This window comes from Gossypium hirsutum, chromosome A02 (assembly GCF_007990345.1).
Source record: "Gossypium hirsutum isolate 1008001.06 chromosome A02, Gossypium_hirsutum_v2.1, whole genome shotgun sequence".
Lineage (NCBI taxonomy): Eukaryota > Viridiplantae > Streptophyta > Magnoliopsida > Malvales > Malvaceae > Gossypium > Gossypium hirsutum.
In genome coordinates, this window is record NC_053425.1 from 8,406,278 (window position 1) to 8,423,270 (window position 16,993).

The window sequence follows — 16,993 nt, forward strand, 5'->3', positions numbered from 1 at the left end:
GACTTTTATAGGGGGTCAAAACGCACCGTTTTGGACCCCCTACCCCCGGTTTAAATAAATAAAACGACGTCGTTTTGAACGCGGGTCGGGTCGACCCGACCCGCACCAGGTCAGATCCGCGTGTTTTTTAATTCAACGGTATATTTTCGCATTAGATCCTTCCGCATTTTCAGTGTTTTAAATCAGGTTTATTTTTGTTTATAATCTGGCCCTAAAATTTAATCTGACTTGCAATCTACTCCCTGTTGATGCGCGGCGTTTTGATAGAACAGGAATATTACTGATTCAGTCCCCCATGTTTCGCGCATGTTGCAATACGACCCCGTGGCTTATTTTTATTTTAGATTTGGCCCCAAAACTTCGATTTTAATCCAAGTTTGGTCCTTTTTTTTCGTTTATCTTTAATTCTTATTTAAATTTTCTTGTATTTTCATATTATTATTATTATTATTATATATTTTTATATATTTTTATTATATGCATATACATATATGTATTTATGTTTAGTATTTTAGCTACTTTATTTTAATATTTAAATGTTATGCTTGCTTTTATATATTTTAATAATATATTATTATTATCTTTATTACAATAGTGTATATTTTTATTTATGTGTATAAATTTATATATATAGAATTTTTGGTGTTACATTGTTGTTCTTCGTATTTTAATGCCATTACTATTATGGTTGTTAATGTAGTGAATGTGTTGTTGTATGTATACATCTTTGTATCGTCATTGTTATTATCATTAACCATAGTATATATTTTGTTATATATGTATATATCTATTTGTGCATAGCATTACTTTTTAATTACTTTATTCTAATATTTCTATATCGATTATATGTATATATATTTAATATGCCTATGTACATATCCATGTATTATTAGCTATTTGTTCCCTATATGTATGCATTATGTAAATATTTTAATATTATTTAACATATGTATTTTCGTTTTATATGCTTTACATACGTTTTTTAATATATTATACTTTATATATTGTTATGTATATTTTTAGTATATATATATTTGTGAAATATTATCAACAGTTTTATTATTTGTAAATAAGTATATATATCGTGCACATATTTTAATACTACATTCTACAAATTTTTATATTATGTATTTAGTCCAGCATTATATACTTAGTATTTCTAATATCCTTATTATTTATATCTATGAATGTATATGTCTACGTAGTATATTAGTAAGTCCATTTTTATATTGTTGTTATTTCTAATGTATATGCATATATCATCTATGTGTTATATATTATATATTTTCAATATTTTTGCATTATTGCCCTATATGTTATTTACTTCAGCATATTTTTAATTTTTCCATTTATTTATTTTTATTTCATCTCAATTTTGTTTTACATTACTTCAAGAATTTTATCCATGTCCTTCTAACTAATTTCAACAATCTAGGCAATATACCGATTTAACATTAAGTCATCGAGTTCATCGCTATGTTGGGTGAACGTCAATTGACTCGTGTTAAAGCGATATACCCTTCTCAAAAACCGGAATAAACTAAAATCTCTCGTCTTCTTTTAATTGGATCACGACTAAATTTTAATATTGAACTCGTATTTTTAAAAATCAAGACAATACGTGTTTATGAGATACAAATTTTGGGCGTCGCTAGGGTGCTAATACCTTCCTCGCGCGTAACTGACTCCCGAACCCTAGTTTTTCTCTGGATTTTAACGTGGACTTAAATTCATTTCTTTTCATTTTAAAAATAAATTTATAAGGTGTCCGATCACACCTATAAAAAGGATCGGTGGCGACTCCCCTTTTATTTCAAAATCGAACTTCAGTTTCTAAACTTTTTCATTAGATCGCCACAATTAGCGACCCCGAAACCAATTTTTACGTCGCTACATAGCAAAGAGGTTAAAAGGAATTAAATTAAATTAATAATATTTAATCAAAGAGGCCAAGGCTGCCTAGTGCCTATATCCCTAACTATGCCCTATATTTTATTTTTGGGTAAATGTTGATCCGTAAGTGATAAATTTTCGTAAAAAAAATACATTAAATGCAAATTTTATTTAATTAATACCTAAAAAACCAACTTTTTTTATAAAAAAAACTATTATTATTCAAAAGCTTTGACCTTTTGACCAGGTCATAGCGTTAGAGTCTCAGAATTCAAACGGGTTGTATAATTTTAGATTAGACTTTTTGGAGCCAATGGTCAACAATAACTCAACATTAATTAACTTCATTGTCTTTTGCCCGGTCGGTGTTCGATGTATCCTAGAGTCTGATTCCCTAACCAAGCGCCCTAACTTGTCCGTCATTCTCACGCTCCTTCCTCCTTGATCCCTTTTCACAATCCCATGCACGTGAAATCAGTACATGTTTTCAGTTTTCACACGGACATTTTGCGATTGGAAAATTTCCAGTCTTCGTTATTGTTTTTTTTTTGTTTTTTTTTCGTATCTCTAAAATCAATTAATTTACAACATAATATTAAAATAATAAAAAATATGATCTGGAATTTATTCTTAAAAACTCCCCGTAAATGTTTCACAATGTGAAGAATTTATTTGCAGGTAAAAGAAAAACTTATTCATTTAATTTAATTTTCTCTCAAATTAAATAAATTTTAATTAAATAGAAAATGAATGAAAGTTGAAGTTGTAGTAGTTGTTGGTCGACGGTGTTAGCTTGTCGGGAAAGAGGTGGGCGAATAATTACCTGGAGCTGACGTATATATTGTGTCAGCATTTACAACGCGCTTATTTTTATTTTTATTATTTCAAGTACAAATTACTTTATTGGAAAATGCCAAAATTTGAAATTAAAAAAATCCCAAAAGGACGTTTCCTTGTTATTTATATATTACTGAAAATTTGAGAATAGTAATAATCAACTAAAGTGCCCTTATGCTCTTGTTTTGTTGAATAAAAAAAATAAAAGATAATGAAAACTATTTTTTTAAAATAAATTAATTTAGATTATTAAAAAATATATATTAAATAATTATTAATTAGTCCCGATTGTACTAGTATAGTATATAGGGGTCTATAAATATTATGTTGCACATGGAGGCTTAAGAGTGGAAAAGTTTCATAGATTTATCTTTTCCTCTTGTCTTTCTAGGAAATTATTCTCAAATGAGTCAACAAAATTTTTAGATGATAAATTTACAAATGGGTAAATTAAAACTAGATTATCAAAGAGAATAAATTAACTCATTTTTTTATTTAAAATAATTAAAAATCACTAATGGATATACATGTGCTTCTCCCCCTTGCAAATCAAGTTCGAGTCGCTTAAATTTCCTCTATTCAGCAATTACCGAATACCATTGCTCGAAGTCAATGCTCGCACCTTTGGAGGTCTCTTTCTAAGGTATGACCATTGTTTTGTGAGAACTTAGCCTGTCAATAGGAAATGGCACTAGTATTTGTTGTTGAAAAGATCATTGGATTCCGACAATAGGTCTTTTTATAACGCAAATTCCTACTCATGCTATGGAGTTTGGAATCTTGACTTGTTTTTGTGGTTGGTTGTCAGAGGATGTGGTTAAGCAAATAAGGGTCGCAGAGAGTTAGATTTTTCCTCTGGTTAGCGTCTAAGCAAAGACTTCTAACTACTATGGAGCGTACTCGGCGGGGAATTGGACATAGTAGCTCATATTGTCCCAATTGATCAGCAACACATGTTTTTCTCTTGGACTCTTCAAGATTGGTTGACTTCTAACCTTTGTTGTCACACGAGGTTATCTAGACGAGGGGTTATTTGCTCTTGTCTTTTTGGATTAATTATTTGGCGCATCTGAAAGAATAATAATTTGTTTATCTTCCAAAATATTACTTGGTCAACACTTGAGATTGTCAATGCTTCTTTTAGTTGGGCTCAATTGTATGAGTTAAGCCATAATGGATACCTGCACAATTCCGTACTTTTGGTTCTCGAGCGCCCCTGATAGGTACGTGGTTACACTTATTCACTGATGGTGCAGTGGTTAGAGATACTGGAAGTGCTTCTACTAGTGGTGTGTTGCGTGATCATCTTGGAAATTGGATCTTGGGGTTCAATCACTATTTAGGGAGATGCACACCTTTTAAGGCTGAGCTATAGGGTATTTTAGATGGTTTACTCGTTTTGCTTAATGAAGGTTTTAAACGGGCCACGATTTAGACTAATAATCCAAAGGTGGTCAGAGCCTTAACATAGTCAATATAGTTGCTGATTGGTTGGGTTTAACGTAGAAGATAAGTCTACAGGTTTTCGATGACGCCGCCAATGAAGTTTTAGGAATTATACAATAAGACAAAACTAATAATGCTTTTAATCAATCTAATTTGATATTATCACAAAAAAAAGCTAAAAAACTTTATGATGTAATTTGGAGTTTTAATGTTATGATTAAAGTTAACTAATCACTGATTAAAAATTTTATTAAATGGTTGGCCGAAAATAGAAAAAGAGAGTCACGTAAGTTTAATTATAAAAATGGTGAGACAAAAGTTGTTTCTAACATAATAACATACTACTTAGTATTTGATTAAAGTTATCGAATATATATTATGTGAACTTACAAATTGACATGAAAATTAACATCACACATATATATATATAATTGAAATGTGAATAACATATGTGTATACATATAGCCCTATTTCATGAATTCATATAGTAACAATAAATAAAATACAAAACTAAATTTGCCACCAAAAGGTATGAAATTAATATATAATTTCATCCATTGTTTACAAATTTGAAAATTCACTCGAAATTTAAGAAAAATTTAAAAAAAGTATTTAATATAAAAAAGATTTGGATAAAAAAAAGACATATTTTTAATATGAACTGAATTGGATTTAAATAATCAAGACTCGAACTTGATTTAACCTAGCATATTTTCTAACTATATAATATATTATTTTTATCTATTTTTACGTGAGTTATATCACATAAAAAAATAAATCGATAATAATATATGATATTATAATGTAAACATTAAAATTTTAGTCATGTTTATAATTTTTTTTTGAAAAAATTATATGAATAAACTTAAAAAGAAATGTTAATTATAAAACTTATTATCTTATACACTACTAGTGAAATAAAAAAACTCCACAAGTGAACCTAGGATAGTGTCATTTTGTTTTTAGGGTGTAATAAAATATATAGGGTTAACGGTTAACATGTGCACTACATATGTATAGTAAAATATTTTAAAAAATAAGCATATATTAATTTTTTAAAATTATTTGTAGAATAAAAAAAATTAAGAAATTTTAAATGATATTTGAAATGTACTAATATTATATATCAACTCACCTGATTTGGATAAACGCCTGATTAGCTTAATTAATTTTTGAAAAAATTTAAAAAGTTAAAAAGCTGAACCGCGAAAAGAGACGGGCCCCCGTCCACACACACAACCGGTTAAACCGGTTAAGAATACGCGTACGCAAAAGTGGACCCAAAAAAGAAGAGAGGGCGGTCCAAAAGCAATAAATGCCCGCCCAATACCCTGCTCTTTAAAATCGACACGTACCGTATTCATAATTAACCGGCAAATGGCGGTCACCTTCTTCCCCAAAATTCCAAGCTGTTATCCAAATTATTAACCCAAAAATCCATTTACATTTCACACTTGAAAAGAAACACACACCCCCAATATACAATACTCCCCCCACCATTTCCTCCCTAGTTTTGTTCAATAAAAAAGGAAATAGAATATGTGAATAGTTTTATGGAGAAGAAGAACGAGAATAATCCCATGGCGAATATGAGATTTCCCGATGAGATTCCGTCAGCCTTTGGTGGTGGTGGTGGTGGGAGCATCTTTGACATGGCGGGAACATCATGTGAAGGCAGTGGTGGAGATAAGTGGGGGTCATTGGGTTTCATGGATTTGCTTGGTATCCATCAAGATTTTGTTGCTCCTTCTTTATTCGATTCTTTTCAGCCTTCGATTCTTCCACCATCCTCACCTCCATTACCAGTGTTTCACCACCATGATGATGATATATTACACGAACTCCACACTGACTCTAAGCAGCAGCACCTCAATCATCAGGCTGGTCTTTTGTCGCCGGCTTCCACCGTGCCGGAATCTTCCGAGGTCTTGAACAACCCCGCGACGCCAAACTCTTCTTCCATCTCTTCTTCTTCCAATGAATTAGCTGCAAATGATGAGCAAACGAAAGCTGGGGATGATGAGGACAAGACAAAGAAACCGTAAGCTTTTTCATCTTTTTTTAAGCTATGGGTTTCATCATGACTTACACACATACATCGTATACATATACATATACATATACATATTTGTAAGTGGTGGTTTTTTAAGTAAAGTTTGACGGGGTTTAGGTTGAAACCCAAAAAGAAGAATCCAAAAAGGCAAAGGGAACCCAGATTTGCCTTCATGACCAAGAGTGATATTGATCACTTAGATGATGGCTATAGATGGAGAAAATATGGGCAAAAAGCTGTGAAAAACAGCCCTTATCCGAGGTATATATATCAAAATTGTTTTTTCTTTTTTAAATTAGTATATCAATTTTGAATATGTTCCTTGCATACCAAGAATTCAAAATTTCATAAAGAAAAAAAGTACTTTTGAATTAACTTTTTTATTTGTGGGATTCTAATGTATGATTGAAAAATAGGAGCTATTATCGTTGCACTACGGCAGGATGTGGGGTGAAGAAGAGAGTCGAGAGATCGTCCGACGATCCGACCATCGTCGTCACGACGTACGAAGGCCAGCATACGCATCCATGTCCAATAATGCCTCGAGGGGCAATCGGAATAGCACCGGATTCCTCCGCTTTCGGTGCTCCATGTTTCATTATTCCTCAACCTATGTACTTAAACCATCAACAGCAGCAGCAGCAACAACAATTACAACCCTATATATATAACTCAACTCCTTCTTTGAACATCACCACAGCTAGCTCAAACATAATCCATCCCTCGTTCCCTGGTTTTCTTCAAGAGAAACCACGATTCAGTAACCCAAATCCTTCAGCTTTATCACATAGAGACCATGGGCTTCTTCAGGATATTGTTCCCACACCGATGAGGACAGAAGCAAAGGAAGAAGATCAGTAGGAAAAAAAATGGGTTTTTAATTATGTGTTTACTACTGGTATGTCGTTTTTCTAACCAACTCATCATCAAGAAAGAACCCCACTTTTCACCATTTTTATGTTGCTTAATTATATGTTAATTATCTCTGTACAATTATTAGATCACTAGTGCTTTTTAGTAGTAGTTTTTTGTACTATTAGTTTTTCTTGTGGCTATTCTTTGTATTTAGGAAGTATTCAATCATATGGAGATATACTGGGTTCCTTTTACTTTTTTGTTTTCTTATAGCTTCAATGTGTGCACCCATGCATATATGATCATCAACATATAGATTATTATCAAGCTAGAGAGAGAAAGAGTTTAGGGTTAGGGTTTTTCTTGATGAGAAAAGTAGTTATAATTACTTATAGTACCTTTTTGTATGGGGACATATCAAATTGTTCAACTTTATGGGGAAAGAAAGGGGGCATTTCTACAATAATCAAGATGGGAAATCCACCCTAAAGGTAGGAGATGGTAGGGCAATGAAATTGAACAGATAATGTGTTTTGAAAAATTTATTATTATGATTAGCAGACTCCAACTTTGATATTTTTCAGTGTTAATGACTACTCTAGTAACTAAGCCAACCTATGTCGGGTATTCGCGTGTAATATAGCAGGTATTGGAGTACATACAATGCATGGAGGGTTCAAAGATATGTATACAACAATATAACTTTTAACCATTCCTCCACCATTAATTAGCTTTTTGGATCTTCCTTTTTAAGCTAATTAACAGGGAAGAGATGGAGGGTCAATAAATGGAATATGAACAACTTAGCAAGGAAATGGATAGTGCTATAATCTCTAGATATTACAAGGAATGGCGAGAGATTTTCCCCATATATCACTGTCTGAGCAATATTAAGCTCTAGGAACAAGGTACAGTACTCCTCAACATGCTAAGCTACTTATATATGTATATATATGTGGTCATATGTATAAAGATATTGTATTTAAAGCAGAGTTATGAAGAAAGTTAAACTTTCTCAATACAAATAGCAATAGCTCATATATATAATATAGAGCAATATTCAGTTTGCATGCATACCTTTGGATTTCATTTAAAAGAATATTTCATACCCACCATATGCTTATATTCTTTTGTTGAAATTATATATGCACTAGCATTATATATACATATATGTATATGTATGTGAGTGTGTAATGTATGTATGTTTACATGTGTATGATTGCATATTTATATTATATACATAATCTATAACACTAGCTTCGAATTAAATTACGGAATAACTCTTAATCCTTATTCTATATCACATAATCTTATTATCGTTACTCGTGGAAGACTAAGTTGATTAGTTTAAGTTTTGTGAATAAAAATAACAATTTTGTCTGTTAGAGCATATTGTGGAAACATATATTATATTCATCATGTAAGAATAAAGATAAGGTACGTGAAAGAATGATTAAACTTTTTTCTCTTTTTCTTTTCTTTCAAAATTGTCTTATCAGTATCTTTTATTTAACGTCTTCAAATGTGGGATCCTTTTGGAAGATTTTTGCACATAACAGCTGGATTGAAATATTGTACACTTATATATATATATTATTTCTGCTTTGCATATACGTATATTTCAAGCTTTTTAGAAATGCTTTGCATATTGATACGTGTATGCACTTTACATATAATACGTAAAGAAGTAGTATAATTAAATTTAGAATTATCACTTTAAAGCACTTTATGAAAAATATATATTGATAAAAATTGTTTAAGTATCAAACTCGAGATTTATGTTAACTGGAAATTTTAATACCAATCCTTTACTTTTATGTACATGATTCAACATGTTTGAAATTCATTTTTTTTTCTAAAAACATGTGATTTAAAGAAGTAGAAAACGTAATATATAAAATGGAAAGTTTTTGGGCATATATAAATAATACATTGCATACTTATCTTGTCAAATATGTACTTTTCCAATAGAAAGTAATGGTGAAATGACAAAATTGTTTGTTTGGAATTCAACTCGATTATCATGTATTTTATTTACTTATAGCGGTCTTACATAAAATTTTCAAACTTTAAAGATAATATTTTGAAAATACGATAAATAAATTAAATCAATTTGAGCAATTATAATAATAAATTATGTTATAGAAATGTATAAAGTGTGTGAATTCATATGTATAGGGAATTGTATGATGGTGATTGGAAAGAAGATGTATAGAATGTAAACATAGGTTGGTCACTAGTTTACTCAAACGTCACAAGGAAGAAGAGATAGGATTCTTGCCTCGTGCTAATGAACATTTCCTCTATTGGTGGGCTAAATAGGGTTTGCTCAAACATTGCTGGAAAGTTAAAAAGATAGAAAGCTTGGTTGTTTGAGAAAAACAAAAAGTTCTATGTTCTTATCCCAAATTTTCTGATGTAACAACTATCATTAATCAAATTAGAAAGTAATGAAACCACACAATCTGAAAAGAGACATCAATCTATCGAGGAGAAAAGAAATAGCAGATGTTGTGATTCGAATTTTTATTTTATTAAATATAAAATAATTCTATACAACTTTATCAACGAATGACTTTATAATTGTTTTTTTTTTATTTTTTTTAAATTTGATTTTTTTCTAATAATTTAAATCTTTGTTATTGAAAGGTATAATCCCAAATTTAACCTTTCAATTTGTTGGACAAAGAGTGACATGTTAGTATGAAAGTACATATGGGTTATTCTACATGTTGTCACACTAGTCATTAAAATATTAATATTTTAATCTGCATTTCTATTAAAAAATGATTTGACTTTTTTAGATGTTAATAGTCAGATTTAACTAATAAAAAGCCAAATTAATAAAAACTATAAACAGTGAAGGCTAAATTTAACATTATAAGCTATTAAAATTAAGAATATAATAATATATTTGAGAATAAATATTGGAATTACATAAAAAAGAAGAAGGTGTATTAATAGGAGTAGAGACATAAGTATAAGGGGGGTATGATTGTAGATGAGGTTGAACATCACATCTTGTCATCCCATTCTAAAAGAAATTAATAATTGAGAATTTGAGAGAATAAATTTGAGTTGTCTTTTTGAATTTTGAGCACTTAGATGCTATCTTGAGTTGTATGGGATAAAAAATTATAGGTCTTTTTACTCTCCTACCCTCAAAGATATTATATCTCTTACCAAAAAAAAAAGTGATATTTATTAATTTTTTTAAGTTTAAATTTTAATAATATATGTGTTTTGAGTTGTATGTATTTATCATGAATTTAAATCTTATCACCTCATTCCCTAGAATTATTTATGAACCCTTCTCATCATATCATTTATAGTTTTTTTTCAATTATTTAATAATATTTCAATAATTATTTTTCATGTCATTGACACATATTTTAAATACTTTTTTTTACCTGAACTCTGAACTCGAACCCAAACCCAAGTTTAGGGTTTGGGGTTTGAGGTTTAGAGTTCAAGCCTGTGATTTGGGATTCGAGATTTGAAATACATGATTCAGTATTCAAATTTCGAGGTTCATGGTAAAAAGTTATTAAAATTATGTGTCAATGGCATGAAAAAAATGATTGAAATGTCATTGAATAATTGGAAAGAGACTATGGATGATGTGGTGAGAAGGATCCATAAAATAATTTTTCTCCCATCCCCTTTTCTCTCGTATAAAAAAAAATATGTATCAAGCATAGCCTGGCAAAAAGGATGAGCCTTAAAATTTCACTTATATTTGTAAATAATTAATCAAAATTTATTTAAATCGTTTTAATTTTTTAGAAATATGTTACTTTTATTAATATTTAGAAATTTTATATTTTAAAATTAGGTTTTATTTTATTGAAATTTTAAATATAAATAAATTAATATATTTTTAATATCTATATTATAATTTTATATATTTAAACTTTATACAATATATAAAAAATAACAAAATCGAAAAAATAGACCAAGCTTTTGACTTTTAAATATCAAAACTTGATTTCGGCCTACATTTTAAACATGTTGATTGAAATGGGTTGGGCTTTATGCTTTAGGTGATCTACAAAATCGAAACAAGTTGAAAAATATTAGAATCATTTTTACCTCAAAAAGCTTTCAATCTGCAGCAGCACATGGCGTTAGGTATTATATTGTTACTCTCATGACGAAATTCATCAAAAACTTGACCTCTTCCATTGCTTGACTGCGTCTTCCTTCACGTTTAAACCACCCCCTTTGCCTCAATTCATATATATATATATATGATCTTTAAGTTGCAGTTTGTAAGTAGTAAGAGCAGAAAGATGGCCAATTGTTTGGTTTTATTATGTTTATGTTTGGTAATGGTTTCCTTTAATGTTGCAAACACCATGAACGAAACATGCGTGGACGACATTAGTATAGTGTTGCAGATCGACTTATATAAAAATAGCTGCTCGGAGGCAGAGTCCATCATCTACTCTTGGGTTGAAAATGCAGTATCACAGGACTCTAGAATGGCAGCTTCGTTGCTTCGGCTTCATTTCCACGATTGCTTTGTTAATGCAAGTCACTCTTTTAATTTATGCTACTAATATTTATGTATTCGTGTACAAATAATTGATGTTGGATGTGAGTTTTCTTTTTGGCAGGGTTGTGATGGCTCAGTGTTGTTGGATGATACTGAGGATTTCACCGGTGAGAAAACCGCACTGCCGAACTTGAATTCTTTGAGAGGATTTGAAGTAATCGACGCTATTAAATCGGAGCTCGAATCTGTTTGCCCTCAAACTGTTTCTTGTGCTGATATTCTTGCAACAGCTGCTAGAGACTCTGTCGTTATAGTGAGTTATATATACATCCGTATCTAATACTTATATCCGAGTCTGAGTAATGAAAATATAAAATTTGGGAATGCAGTCAGGGGGTCCGAGTTGGGAAGTGGAGATGGGGAGAAAAGACAGCTTGGGTGCTAGCAAAGAAGCAGCAACAAACAATATTCCAGGTCCAAATTCAACGGCGCCATTACTTGTTGCCAAGTTCCAAAACGTTGGACTCTCATTCAATGACATGATTGCACTTTCTGGTGATGATTTTTTAAGACAATGCACCTTGTATTTTTAAATGTCTCAATTATATAACCATGAAACCAAGCATTGGCATTGTTTTTGCAGGTGCACACACGTTGGGAATGGCTCGATGTTCGACATTTAGTTCTCGGCTTCAAGGCTCAAATGGTCCAGATATTAACCTTGATTTCCTTCAAAACCTGCAGCAGCTGTGCTCACAAACGGATGGGAACTCAAGGCTTGCGCAACTTGATCTGGTCAGCCCTGCGACGTTTGACAACCAGTATTACATTAACCTTCTTTCCGGAGAGGGATTGCTGCCATCTGACCAGGCGCTTGTCACCGATGATTTTCAAACTAGACAGCTTGTACTATCCTATGCTGAGGACCCTTTGGCCTTCTTTGAGGACTTCAAGAATTCGATGCTGAAAATGGGAAGCTTAGGGGTGCTAACAGGGACCGATGGCCAGATTCGGGGGAATTGCCGGGTTGTTAATTAATCAACTTCATTGTTGCCATTGCATTTGCTTTGCTCGAGTTTGCATGGTTGTAACATTAAGAAGTTATTATGTAGTTATGGTTTAAGTGCATGTTTAGGAGTAACCTTATTTGGAATCTTAGTAGAATGAAATCTAATTATAATTGTCATTACAGAATGTCGATTTAGAGCAAAAACAAGGATCTATTTCGAACTCTTTTATTATTATACCAATTACGTTACACGTTTTTATGACCGAACTCCAAGAAAAACAATTCTCTTCTACATGAACTCCAAGAAAAAGAAAACGATTCGAAAACAGTAATATCTTTGGGGGCACATGAAGCAGAGATTTCACAAAATAAGATATGAATCAAGTAGTTGCTAAATGTCAAAGATCTCAAAAAGTAAAAGGATTCCACATTCAGTGAATAAGCATATCCCCACAAAAAATGTCTAAGGATTGCAATGGATCAAATTACAGAGGAGAGAGTACTATCATAGAAAAAAGCGAAGTTATACAAAAGACCACCACAAGTAGTATACATTAAGTTGAAAAAACACTTGTTAAAATATAGATATGGGTGATATACAAATTCTATCCATGAATTTAAAACAAGCAAAACTTGTAAGCATTTAATTAGGTAAAGCAAGAGCACCGTTGAAGAAGCTGTTTGAAAATGCTATAGCTACCCTATAACCTCTTATAGATACAAGTTTTTGAGAAACACAATTATGCATACACTCGGACTTGGGTAGGAGCATAGGGTATGGGATTGTTAAATATTTCAATGTATTGGAAAGGTCCGGATACTCGTGGCTAGATATACATTAGACACAAATACTTCAAAAAAATTAAGAGTCAAAGCAATATAATAAACAACTTTTTAGGCCCAAATCAAAAGAAGGTTGAACCACCAACGCCTGGCCCTAGAGACAGGTTGCCAGTCGGGTGATGACAGATCGGTGTAGTAACTCAAAACCATTTACCTGCCACACAACAACCATCCTCGGCAGCCTAGCGAAGGCCAAGCCTCCGACTAATCATAGACCTATAAGGTTGTGTTAGCTGACCCTCCTGAGGACAATTAACCTCCCCATGTCAAGATCCCCTAGTCCTCTCAAGACACATCAAGGAATACACGAGAAGACAACGAACCCTCACGCATGTCAAGGAATCCTCCCATGACAAGTATAGCTAATGCCCACCTATTGGCACGCTCGTAGCAAGGATCTTACAAAGAAGGGTATACATAAGTCACTCTTACCACCTTCATACTCAAGACTTACTCCACTGTTACCCCTACCAAACCAAAGTCTCAACCTCGCCCACCTCCAATCACCATGCCAACCTCGAATCACTCCTTAAGGCTCTTAGCCACCATGCAAACCTCCACCCCCCCTCAAAGGCCTCAACACAACTAATAAGGTCTATCATAATCAAAGAACTATTGACATATTATGTAAACAAGGATCTCTTACTATAGGATGCATGATATCACATTTCAAAGTCATTTATGGCACACAAGTTCAATCTACAAGTTAATAATTAGCATGAAAGATTTAAACCAAGCTGGTTCAAGGTCAAATCTAAGTTTTGTCAGTATCGTAGATGGAAATGTAGTTCAAGGAGGACATCTACTTAATGTTAATCTAACTCCTTGTTTCTTTCTAAACAAGATATCAATTTGGTGTCGGCTGAAACTTAAAAACCATGATAAAAAGCAACACCTAGCATCATACTAAGTTATAATTCAACAAGCAAGATTAATATTAACGTCAGAAAGAAGTATTGGTCTCCATGATTATAGTTTACTTGCATCACACAGAGGTGAACTTCTCTAGGATGAATGAAACAGAGACATTCTTAAAATGATCATCAGTCACAAACAACAAGAACTTAACAGAAATGCAAAACTATCAAATACAAAAGAAATAATATCATTTACCAGAAAATTTTCAAACTTCAATGGATCAACATAGTATGAAATCCATATCCATAAAGCAAAAGAAAGCGTGTTAAAGTTTTATAATCCAGACAAAAAGGAACCCTTCACTAGCCATTGAAGCAAGTACACTTAAAACCCTTAATTTTTCCAGTCTTCCAGCCTACCAATTCCAAACTTGCAATACCCTCCCCAATTCAAAACTAACATAAGCATCAACACAAGCATACTGGACTTGCTCTAAAGAAAGCCGATAATCATTCCAATTACTGACCCCAATACTTTGAGGCTTCTTAACATCAGGAGCACCCAAAAGTATCTCAGCCAACTTCTCCATAGACAACTGTGAACTCAACCCATTTCTCTCAGCAGCAACATGACGAGCATCAACCACCCTTGAAACCGAAAGCCTATGCTCAGACCTCAACAGCATAGCTATGTCACTATGGTTCCAAACTCCGACGAAAGTATTACGAGGATCATTCAAGAAGCGACGAAGAGATAAGGGCACGGTATCTGCATGTAGGAGTTGGAAGATGAGGCATTGATGTCCGATGCAAAGTTGAAGAGTGGCTGCTGGAGGGTGGGGGAGGGAAGAGTAAGGGCTCCATTGAACCCCAAGGCCGACGACGAGCCTGTTGCGACGGATACTGTGGAGACGAAGGACTCTGAAGAGCCAGTTGCGGACAACAGATGGGGTGGCGGTGACTGTGGTGATGATGGGAGTTGAGAAGAAAGTTACGGTGTAAGTTCGGAATCTGTATGGGTCTTGGTTGAAATGGGGTGAGATGGTAATGTAGTCATCATTCATGGCGGATTTGGGGACAATTTTTTAAGGCTATCTAAAATGGGATTTAGGTCAAACCTGTGGAAATGGATTGGTTAAAACAAGGCAGCGGTTAATAAGGACGGAAATTTGAGACGAAAGTTGCTATATTTCCTCCTTTTATTTTGTGAATTTGAGGAGAAAATATGAAAATAATGTAATCGCAAACTGCTGAATATCTGACTTCCTCTGCAAGTAACCTTTGCCTCAGGGATATTTAAGGGTAAATTTTTGTCCATGACCTTTAGTTTTTGTGTTTATTCCATTTCAATTCATAACTTTTGAATCATTTCATTCCAATCTTTTATTTATTAAAACGATCCCATTTCCCAATTATGTCACGATTTTAAGTTAATTGGCCTAAGATTGAATACCTGCAAATTCATTCTCCCTTCCCTATCTATAATCTAATTGCTTGCTTTAAGAATTGAGAAACATAACAGCGAAAAACACTCTTTGGACCCAAGTGAATTAAAAATATATATATAAAGATTAATGAGTTTGAATTTTATAACTTGAATGTTCTAAAATCTAAATAAAAAATTTATGTGGGTTGTGTTATGAAATAAAGATAAAAGAGTTTGGGAGAGCAAAAGGACTATAGATTTTATTGATAAATAGAGATGTTTACAATCTGTATTTATAGACATAAGAAGTATAAATAAAATAAAACTCTACTTCTAATGACTAATAGAGTCCTAAAGTACATCAAACTTATATTGATCTTGATGGACATCCACTTAATAATAAAATATTCATGACATGTCGTCTCATTAAAAGCCTTGCTAAGAAAATCCAGTGGAATGAAACCCCGGTTAAAGGAAAAAGAGTACAACTGTATCACCATTCTTTGCTACTCATTTATACCATCATGCTTTTCAAAGTCATGAGTGAAGAAAAATGTTGGGGAAATATATTTTAATCTCTTCAAGAGTTTCAACAATAAATATAATATACTTTGATCATGATCATTCTATAAAAATATAAATTTTGGATCATTTTATAATATTTTTTCAACTACTATTCACTGAGTAGAATTTACCACATATGTCCATATCATTTCAATTCATATAAATGTTTACGCAAACATATTGAACATGTAATACTTGTAACAATCTGATTTTCAATAGTACCGAAAATGATGGTTTCAAAACCCTGTTCTCCAATGACCGAGTTCTTAAATATTATTAACTAATATTTACGAGTTAATTATAGTATTATTTTAAATTTTGATTTGACAAATTTGTTAATTGGATGTTAGTTTAACGTACAAGTGTAGCGACCCTAAAGTTAGTGGTGTTGGAAAATGAGGTAATAAGACCAAGTTTCCATAAACCGAGCTCGTAAATATCTAAGAAGTTACTGTATAGGTGAATTGAATTTTGGATAGATAATTTTGTAGAATTAGTGATTACTTAAGGCATAAAGACTAAATCGTAAAAGGAGTAAAAGTTAATTGTTATGGAATTTTAATTAATTGAAGGTTCAATTAGGCAATTGGACTATTATATTGTGTCCAAACGGTGTTGATGGCCAACCAACATCCACCAAATGTGTTAATTTATGCTTAAGATTAGTTAATTAAAATTAAATAAGTTAATTGTAATTAATTAAAAGTTAACT

At 32.2% G+C, this 16,993-nt stretch overlaps 3 protein-coding genes across 4 annotated transcripts; 2 read left to right on the top strand and 1 right to left on the bottom strand.

The window, feature by feature from the left end:
* Positions 1-5,544: 5,544 nt before the first annotated feature.
* LOC121202831 (probable WRKY transcription factor 48) lies at positions 5,545-8,349 on the top strand. 2 transcript variants are annotated; one of them, XM_041090115.1, is made up of 4 exons: positions 5,554-6,217; positions 6,347-6,490; positions 6,646-7,127; positions 7,731-8,349. In XM_041090115.1, exons 1-3 carry the CDS (start codon positions 5,730-5,732, stop codon positions 7,088-7,090), a joined length of 1,077 nt encoding a protein of 358 aa, XP_040946049.1. In that variant the 5' UTR covers positions 5,554-5,729; the 3' UTR covers positions 7,091-7,127; positions 7,731-8,349. The 2 variants fall into 2 exon arrangements, with proteins under 2 accessions (XP_040946053.1, XP_040946049.1); XM_041090119.1 differs by lacking the exon at positions 7,731-8,349 and having other exon boundaries at positions 5,545-6,217; positions 6,646-7,338.
* Positions 8,350-11,346: 2,997 nt separating this feature from the next.
* Positions 11,347-12,768, top strand: LOC121215488 (peroxidase 40). The gene is made up of 4 exons (XM_041090122.1): positions 11,347-11,616; positions 11,704-11,895; positions 11,972-12,137; positions 12,226-12,768. The coding sequence occupies exons 1-4, from the start codon at positions 11,377-11,379 to the stop codon at positions 12,618-12,620; spliced, it is 993 nt and encodes a 330-aa protein (XP_040946056.1). The 5' UTR covers positions 11,347-11,376; the 3' UTR covers positions 12,621-12,768.
* A 1,774-nt stretch (positions 12,769-14,542) lies between these two features.
* LOC121215491 (Werner Syndrome-like exonuclease) lies at positions 14,543-15,941 on the bottom strand. The gene has a single exon (XM_041090124.1). It carries the CDS (start codon positions 15,353-15,355, stop codon positions 14,708-14,710), a length of 648 nt encoding a protein of 215 aa, XP_040946058.1. The 5' UTR covers positions 15,356-15,941; the 3' UTR covers positions 14,543-14,707.
* Positions 15,942-16,993: the final 1,052 nt, after the last annotated feature.

Excerpts from the sequence above, each read along its gene's own strand:
- LOC121215491 (XM_041090124.1), bottom strand. The coding sequence starts at position 15,355 with ATGAATGATGACTACATTACCATCTCACCCCATTTCAACCAAGACCCA.
- LOC121202831 (XM_041090119.1), top strand. The coding sequence starts at position 5,730 with ATGGAGAAGAAGAACGAGAATAATCCCATGGCGAATATGAGATTTCCC. Across the intron at positions 6,218-6,346 it reads GAGGACAAGACAAAGAAACC|GTTGAAACCCAAAAAGAAGA; the intron begins GTAAGCTTTTTC and ends GACGGGGTTTAG. Across the intron at positions 6,491-6,645 it reads AAAAACAGCCCTTATCCGAG|GAGCTATTATCGTTGCACTA; the intron begins GTATATATATCA and ends ATTGAAAAATAG.
- LOC121215488 (XM_041090122.1), top strand. The coding sequence starts at position 11,377 with ATGGCCAATTGTTTGGTTTTATTATGTTTATGTTTGGTAATGGTTTCC. Across the intron at positions 11,896-11,971 it reads CTAGAGACTCTGTCGTTATA|TCAGGGGGTCCGAGTTGGGA; the intron begins GTGAGTTATATA and ends TTGGGAATGCAG. Across the intron at positions 12,138-12,225 it reads TGACATGATTGCACTTTCTG|GTGCACACACGTTGGGAATG; the intron begins GTGATGATTTTT and ends TTGTTTTTGCAG.